Source organism: Lampris incognitus, chromosome 11 (genome assembly GCF_029633865.1).
Source record: "Lampris incognitus isolate fLamInc1 chromosome 11, fLamInc1.hap2, whole genome shotgun sequence".
Classification (NCBI taxonomy): domain Eukaryota; kingdom Metazoa; phylum Chordata; class Actinopteri; order Lampriformes; family Lampridae; genus Lampris; species Lampris incognitus.
Genome location: NC_079221.1, coordinates 52,263,345 through 52,272,242, shown reverse-complemented (window position 1 = coordinate 52,272,242; position 8,898 = coordinate 52,263,345). Strand labels below are relative to the sequence as shown.

Below are 8,898 nucleotides of genomic sequence, written 5' to 3'. Positions count from 1 at the left end.
GCCCACACCAGAAACAGATGCTTCAACAAGCACACAGGCACTACGCCATACACGGCAATGACAGGAAAAAAGTGCAACATGGCTAGAATGCAAAAGTTCGGGACAGAATGCTATGCTTACCAGCAGGACAAGGGAAAGTTAGATTCTAGATGTGAGAGGGGGCGTTTTGTAGGACATGACAAGAACAGCCCGGCCTACCTAGTCTACTACCCTGACCAAGAGAAAGTACAGAAACACAGACTAGTTAAGTTTATACACAAGGCAACTAGTGAAAATTATACTCAGACACCAGGTCTGCACCCAGAAGACTGGGTAAGAGAGAGAAAGTCTGTTGAGACAGCTGCAACTCAGCCTAGAGTACAGACTGACGGTACACAGTCAGCACCCGAGGATGATGACGAGGAGCACCCAAGGGTGACATCACAAGCCTCAGCCAGTGGGAGGTACCCCCAAAGGGAATGCAACCCTCCGAGATACCTGATTGACTATAGTCAGGGCGACAGTGATGACAGCTCACTCACTACTATAGATTATGCATACAGGGCAGTGTGCGGTGTCCCTCTGACCTTTAAAGAGGCCATGGAATTGCGAGAATCAGAAAAGTGGTCCAGGGCAATGGACGAGGAAATGGAGTCTCTAAGAGACAACAAACATTCACCCTTACGAAATTGCCAGAGGGCAAGAAAACAGTGGGAGGAAGGTGGGTGTATTCGATAAAGACAGATATAGACGGACACGACAAGTACAAGGCTAGATTTGTAGCAAAGGGATATAGCCAGAGAGCTGGGGTGGATTATGGGGAGACATTTTCGCCGACAGCCAACCTAACAAGTGTTCGAGTGCTTCTACAGAAGGCGGCTCAGTATGACTTGATTTTACACCAGATGGATGTAAAGACGGCCTATCTTCATGCCCCCATAGACTATGACATATACATAGAACAACCTGAGGGTTATATTGAGAAGGGAGAAAAACTAGTGTGTAAACTAGAGAAGTCAATCTACGGCCTCAAGCAGTCTGGCCGCAATTGGAACTTACTGTTACACGAGTGTTTGACAGGTGATGGTTTTACACAAAACCAATCAGACCATTGTGTGTACTCCAAGGAGTCAAAGGAAAGGATGTCATTGGTGTATTGCCCTACAGACGAAATGGTTGCGGATGTAATGACGAAGCCCGCATCCAAGGTAAAACTGAAGACATTTGCTAAGGCAATGTTTGGTGTGTGAAATGTGAGTGGTATGGGTTATACCAAGTTTTATTTTTATTTTTGTTCTATGAATAAGAAAAGGTATACAGTAAGCACATGATTCATAAGTGGGAGTGTTGAGATATGACACCAACGTATTTGTATGACTATGTGTTACTGTGTACTATTATTTTGTTTACGACTTTTTTTGTCCACAAGTGGGCGGTGTTGCGCTTGCATGCGCGGATTGATTACGTCACTGAGACGCTGTTCATTTTTCTTCTTCTCCCAAAACTACCGAATAAACGAAGGCTGCATTTTTTCCCTCCAGCAGAAGTTCGGTAGTCAGTACGATTCTTTATAACGGTTTAATAATCCACTTCATCTGCGCAGAGATAGACATAAAGTATTAGTCTAGTCTTCTAACAGAGACAAGATTGAGATGGCTTGGACATGTGTGGAGGAGAGATGCTGGGTATACTGGGAGAAGGATGCTGAATATGGAGCTGCCAGGGAAGAGGAGAAGAGGAAGGCCAAAGAGGAGGTTTATGGATGGGGTGAGGGAGGACATGCAGGTGGCTGGTGTGACAGAGGAAGATGTAGAGGACAGGAAGAAATGGAAACAGATGATCCGCTGTGGCGCCCCCTAACGGGAGCAGCTGAAGATAATAGTAGTAGTAGTAGTAGTGGTAGTAGTAGTAGTGGTAGTAGCAGTAGTGGTATTAGTAGTGGTAGTATTGGTAGTAGTGGTAGTAGCAGTAGTAGTAGTAGTAGTGGTGGTAGCAGTAGCAGTAGTAGTAGTAGTAGTAGTAGTGGTAGTAGCAGTAGTAGTAGTAGTAGTAGTAGTAGTAGTGGTAGTACCAGTAGCAGTAGTCGTAGTAGTAGTGGTAGTAGCAGTAGTAGAAGTAGTAGTGGTAGTAGTGGTACTAGCAGTAGTAGTGGTAGTGGTAGTAGTAGTGGTAGTAGTATTAGTAGTGGTAGTAGTGGTAGTAGTAGCAGTAGTAGTGGTAGTAGTGGTGGTAGTAGTGGTAGTACTAGTGGTAGTAGTGGTAGTAGCAGTAGCAGTAGTAGTGGTAGTGGTAGTGTAAGGGGTTGAAAATAGCCTCAATGAAAAGTTTATCTTAAAAACTATACCCCCACCCCTATTTTTATATTTAGATCTAACTTAGATACGTAATTGCAATGCAGTAAGGGTGTTTCTCCACCAAGCCAGTAGAGGGCGCTGTAGCGCTTCTGTGGATCCCCGGAGTCAAGCTACTCCCAGCTTCCTAAGCAGCTCAGAATAAACTGGTTCAAGCTGGAGTGAACATGGACTCATGCGTTTCTCTTCTATGATCCACAGTTCATCTACCCAGCTCACCTCACCGGTCCACAGTACCCACAGTCTGTGGATCCTTGCTACCACCCAGATTCCCCTAGGTCTAGGCCGGTAACAGTAGTAGTAGTGATAGTAGCAGTTGTACTACTAGTAGTAGTAGTAGTAGTAGTAGTAGTAGCAGTAGTAGTAATAGTAGTAGTAGTAGTAGTAGTAGTAGTAGTAGTAGTGGTAGTAGCAGTAGTAGCAGTAGTAGTAGTGGTAGTAGTAGCAGTAGTGGCAGTAGCAGTAGCAGTAGCAGTGGTAGTGGTAGTGGTAGTGGTAGTAGCAGTAGCAGTAACAGTAGCAGTAGCAGTAGCAGTAGCAGTAGTAGCAGTGGTAGTGGTAGTGGTAGTGGTAGTAGCAGTAGCAGTAACAGTAGCAGTAGCAGTAGTAGTGGTAGTGGTAGTGGTAGTAGTAGTGGTAGTGGTAGTAGTAATACACATGAATGTGTGTCCTACTGTCTGAGTGGTCCGGGTGCAGGCTGCTGACTGTCTATATCAGTCTCTTATCCACAGTTACAGCAGTGGGTTTTACTGTCATTGCATTACTCAGCCATGTTGCAGCACATTGTTAATACACACACATTTACAGTTAAAAGGGTTAACACATGTCCTGGGACTTTCATACTTCTACCAAGGAGAATACCATTTCCTGCTCCGGTGAACCTTCAGAGTGAAATATCACCAATAGTCTACCAGATGACATCACAGCAGGTGGATTATTTCAATAGTGGCGGTTATTTCATAAGAGGACTGAAAGTCAATATGATGGCCAGCTGGCGGGGAATATTAGTGTGTAATGTACATACTCAGCACTTCCTGGTTTTGACTGCTGTCAGATTATATAGAGAGACCTTAGAAGAGACATGTTCCTTTGTCACATGACAGATGAGCAGGAGCAAGAGCACAGCAAGATGATAAACTGGTTTATTACTGGATCACCATAAGACCATCTGAAATAAGAGCTCTGTTAGAAAAGCTGCTCAACATTTAAGCGGGTCAAGCTCATTTTAAAGGACAGTTTAAGTCTGTCTGACAGAAGGACAACACTTTTACAGATGCTCCGCTCTAAACCTCACACACACCAAACAATTAGCACCTGTCCACTGTTTGTTTCTCTCCCCAAACAGGATTTTATATCATGTTGGAAATAAACTTCTCAGTTCTTTGGTGAAACGTGTCTGAAAGCTGTAATTTCCATAGTCGAGGTTCACTGGTTCCCCCGGTCCAAGAATAGAGATGCACTTCAGAAGGTGTTTGTTTCATGCTCCATATTCAAACTCTGCTGTAGACTACAGGAAGGACTTGTGGGACTTCCTCAAATGGGTGGTGTGCTGCCTCCACCCTGTGGTTTGCATAGTCAAGCTTCACTGCTCCCTGCTGGGGCCAGAATAAGCCCTGTCAACACATGTCCACGTCTCAGAGGGACTCTACACCAGGTTTCTAACCCTTCTGTTTCAGCTCATGGTCAACAATATGTGCTCTGTAATGTCCCAGTCCATTTCTAATTGTGTTTTCCAGACCAACCTAGTCCTGCTGCTGCTGCTGCTGCTCTGAAGTATTAGCTTCCCTTCAGGACTTTTGCAGCTGCACTTCTCTTGTTTCCAACTCCAGCAAGGGCTTGTGGGTATATATGGTGAGCACATGCTGATGGGACTAGTTGGTCAGGGCTGTACTCATAGTGAGGCACTCTGGATAAACATGTCAGCTATGACACAAGTGTAAAAGCTCATCTCACTTTATTGTCATTACCGGGATGAACTCTCTACAGCGCAGGTTAGAGTCCCTATCTTGTTACTACAGCAGATTATAAACCCACATTACAGGCCTGCCTGCTGTGGGCTGGCCAGGATTTGTAAATTATTTAAAGGGTTTTTATTTCAGCTTTAGCTGGTGCCACAGTTTGTAAATTCATGACAAACCAACAAATACAAAACTGGATCATTTGACAAAAACTTTATTAACTTCTGAGCAGCAGACAAGCAGGAATACATTCAGCAACAGAAACCAACAGTAGAAGCAACAGATGAACTTAACCAAAGTGCCCCTCTCCCCAAACTCACCCCTACACACTTAACTACAACACACCTAAGCACGCACATGTTAGAAACTGCTGCAAGGGGGCTTTTGTGTTCACATCCCTGCCTCATTTTTATTCATCTCTTTTTATAAACCCATGCATTTGAGGGAAGGTTGCTTCCAGCCAGTAGGGGGCGTTTCTCTAGCCGCTGCACTGTGTCCTCCTGAGCTCGGTGGACTGCCTGCGGCCATCATGGGCCACCAAGCAGGTGTAGAGGTCTCCTTCATCCCAGCTGGCTTTGCTGAGGGTCAGGATGCTGCTGCGGCTGTACCCAGTGCTGCTCCACACCTCTTGTCCCGTCAGGACGCCCGCCGTCACCTCCCTCCCATCCTTCTGCCAAGTCACCAGCGCTCCTTTTGGGGAGTAGCTGCTCAGCAGACAGGACAGCGTGGCCGAGCCCTTGGACAACTCCTCAGAAGAGGGGGGGAGCAGGGAGAGGGTGGGTTTGACTGAGACCCCCGCTGTAAAGAGAGACACAACTGAATACACCGACTTGCTGAACTATGTGTTACTGAGAGCACTGCAGCACCACCACTACTCACCAGGACCATGTTAATGCTACTGCGCTGTGTGAATAAGCACATGCAGCATCAGTGTGTCATGTTGTAGTCTTTGTTTCCATGTCTTTATGTGTGCAGTGTGTTTTCCATAATCTATTTGTACAGTAGTCTATGTGTGTTTCCTTTAATCTGCCGTCTCTACTGTACCTGCAGGACCACAGTTGAAAATGAGTGATGCTGCTAAACTGCCACATTTACACAAATGTGTATCAATGTGCCCCGTCTGTGTGTAACTAAAGGCAACAAACTAAACTAATACTCACAATTTACATGACTTTTTACAACCTTAACAGTAAATAAAGGATGAAATAAACAATATGCCATAGGCTGTAAATCACCAGTTAAATATTCTGCAAGTTTACAATAAAATGAGTTTTAAAAGCAGTTTTCAGGTGTGCGTATATGAATGTGTGTGGCACATAAAGTGAATATGAATGAGCTCATTTCTCAGACTGCCACTGATTTAGCAGATTATAAATGTGTAAGTTAAACACGGCTTTACATGGGACTGTACACTGTGTGCAGCCTCTATTCAACATGTTCAGTGTGAGTAAAGCTCATTTAACCACCGTTGTACCTGCAGCTGATTTACACTGCTGCGGTGCAATCCTCATGCAACAATTTCTGCAGCTTTTACTGATACAAGACACCTAAAATATACACGGGTTAGAGACCAAACGTCGAATAAAAAGCTCAGTATTGAAGTTTGTGATTTCAGTTTGTCTTGTAAGATTTCCAAACTGACAGCATTGTTCAGGCTTTAACCAATGGTCGACTAAAGCTGTAATGTCAAGTTATGTGACGATGCTACGGCATACTGATGTTGTTAGAATAACATGGACTACTTTACAATATTCAGCCATTGCCTTTCCACCCTGGAGTCCTGTTAAATGTCACGACTGACTCCAAATGAATCATTAAACAAATCAAAATCTAGTTTTGTTTTCCCAAACCAACACTCGACAAACGTAGCAACACGTTGTGAGAAGCAGCTAATGTAGAAAATGACTACGGACACACAAATGTACAAGAGAAATCACTTACATGAGACGATGACCTCAGTGCCGCCACCAAAAGTGTACCACAGTGATAGAGCCTGGTTAAGACGCCGTACAAAAACCTCCTTACCACTTGACACACCTCGATGGCTGCTGCTCAACACGCTCACGTGCTGCAGCTCAGCCTTATTAGTGTATATGGCAGGAAGTTTTAGCTTTTAACCCCTCTGTTTTTACTCCAGCTCCACCACTTAGCCATTTCCTTATCAGAAACTGGATGACAACCAGCCTACTTATAATCCCACTGTACATCACAAGTATCCAGGTAAAATACCAAACTCATGATATCCACATTCTATTTTAACTATCCTGTCTATCAAAAGTTATATTCTAAATGATATTTTAACTATCCTGTCTATCAAAAGTTATATTTTAAATGATATTTTAACTATCCTGTCTTTCAAAAGTTATATTTTAAATGATATTTTAACTATCCTGTCTATCAAAAGTTATAATCTAAATGACATTTTAACTATCCTGTCAATCAAAAGTTATATTCTATATTATATTTTAACTATCCTGTCTATCAAAAGTTATATTCTAAATTAACTATCCTGTCTATCAAAAGTTATATTCTAAATGATATTTTAACTATCCTGTTAATCAAAATTTATATTCTAAGTGATATTTTAACTATCCTGTCTATCAAAAGCTATATTATAAATGATATTTTAACTATCCTGTCCATCAAAAGTTATATTTTAAATGATATTTTAACTATCCTGTCTATCAAAACTCATATTCTAAATGATATTTTAACTATCCTGTCTATCAAAACTCATATTCTAAATGATATTTTAACTATCCTGTCTATCAAAAGTTATATTCTAAATTAACTATCCTGTCTATCAAAAGTTATATTTTAAATTATATTTTAAGTATCCTGTCTATCAAAAGTCATATTCTAAATGATATTTTAACTATCCTGTCTATCAAAAGTTATATTTTAAATTATATTTTAACTATCCTGTCTATCAAAAGTTATATTCTAAATGATATTTTAACTATCCTGTCTATCAAAAGTTATATTCTAAATGATACTTTAACTATCCTGTCTATTAAAAGTCATATTCTAAATTATATTTTAACTATCCTGTCTATCAAAAGTTATATTTTAAATGATATTTTAAGTATCCTGTCTATCAAAAGTTATATTCTAAATAATATTTTAACTATCCTGTCCATCAAAAGTCATATTCTAAATGATATTTTAACTATCCTGTCTATCAAAAGTTATATTTTAAATGATATTTTAACTATCCTGTCTTTCAAAAGTTATATTTTAAATGATATTTTAACTATCCTGTCTATCAAAAGTTATATTCTAAATTAACTATCCTGTCTATCAAAAGTTATATTTTAAATTATATTTTAAGTATCTTGTCTATCAAAAGTCATATTCTAAATGATATTTTAACTATCCTGTCTATCAAAAGTTATATTTTAAATGATATTTTAACTATCCTGTCTATCAAAAGTTATATTCTAAATTATATTTTAACTTTCCTGTCAATCAAAAGTTATATTCTATATTATATTTTAACTATCCTGTCTATCAAAAGTTATATTCTAAATTAACTATCCTGTCTATAAAAAGTTATATTTTAAATTATATTTTAACTATCCTGTCTATCAAAAGTTATATTCTAAATGATATTTTAACCATCCTGTCTATCAAAAGTTATATTCTAAATTAACTATCCTGTCTATCAAAAGTTATATTCTAAATTAACTATCCTGTCTATCAAAAGTCATATTCTAAATGATATTTTAACTATCCTGTCTATCAAAAGTCATATTCTAAATTATATTTTAACTATCCTGTCTATCAAAAGTCATATTCTAAATTATATTTTAACTATCCTGTCTATCAAAAGTTATATTTTAATTATTTTAAGTATCCTGTCTATCAAAAGTTATATTCTAAATGATATTTTAACTATCCTGTCAATCAAAAGTTATATTTTAAATGATATTTTAACTATCATGTCTATCAAACGTTATATTCTAAATGATATTTTAACTATCCAGTCTATCAAAAGTCATATTCTAAATGATATTTTAACTATCCTGTCTATCAAAAGTTATATTTTAAATGATATTTTAACTATCCTGTCTTTCAAAAGTTATATTTTAAATGATATTTTAACTATCCTGTCTATCAAAAGTTATATTCTTAATGATATTTTAACTATCCTGTCAATCAAAAGTTAAATTCTATATTATATTTTAACTATCCTGTCTATCAAAAGTTATATTCTAAATCAACTATCCTGTCTATCAAAAGTTATATTCTAAATGATATTTTAACTATCCTGTCTATCAAAAGTTATATTCTAGATGATATTTTAACTATCCTGTCTATCAAAAGTTATATTCTAAATTATCTTTTAACTATCCTGTCTGTCAAAAGTTATATTCTAAATTAAGTATCCTGTCTTTCAAAAGTTATATTTTAAATGATATTTTAACTAGTTAAAATGTAATTTTGCATATCAACAATTCAAATCTTGACATCAAATTAAATCCTAACTACTGAGGATTACAACTTTCCCCCATTCATTTCAGCGAGAACTGGAATTTAAATTAGTGGGATATTAAGTAGTTTAAGTACCAGTCGTTGAAATATTATTTTTTTTTGCAATATCAACATTT

General features: G+C 38.4%; 1 protein-coding gene across 1 annotated transcript in view; it reads right to left on the bottom strand.

Moving 5' to 3' along the window:
• Positions 1–4,488: 4,488 nt before the first annotated feature.
• The window catches only part of LOC130120414 (immunoglobulin kappa light chain-like), a 39,165-nt gene continuing 34,755 nt past the window's right edge, over positions 4,489–8,898 (bottom strand). Inside the window, exons 5-6 of the mRNA XM_056288951.1 lie at positions 6,230–6,281; positions 4,489–5,086 (exon numbers count right to left, since the gene is read on the bottom strand). Of these exons, the coding sequence (XP_056144926.1) occupies positions 4,767–5,086; positions 6,230–6,281 (372 nt within the window). The 3' untranslated portion in view covers positions 4,489–4,766. The remainder of the gene's footprint in view (positions 5,087–6,229; positions 6,282–8,898) is intronic.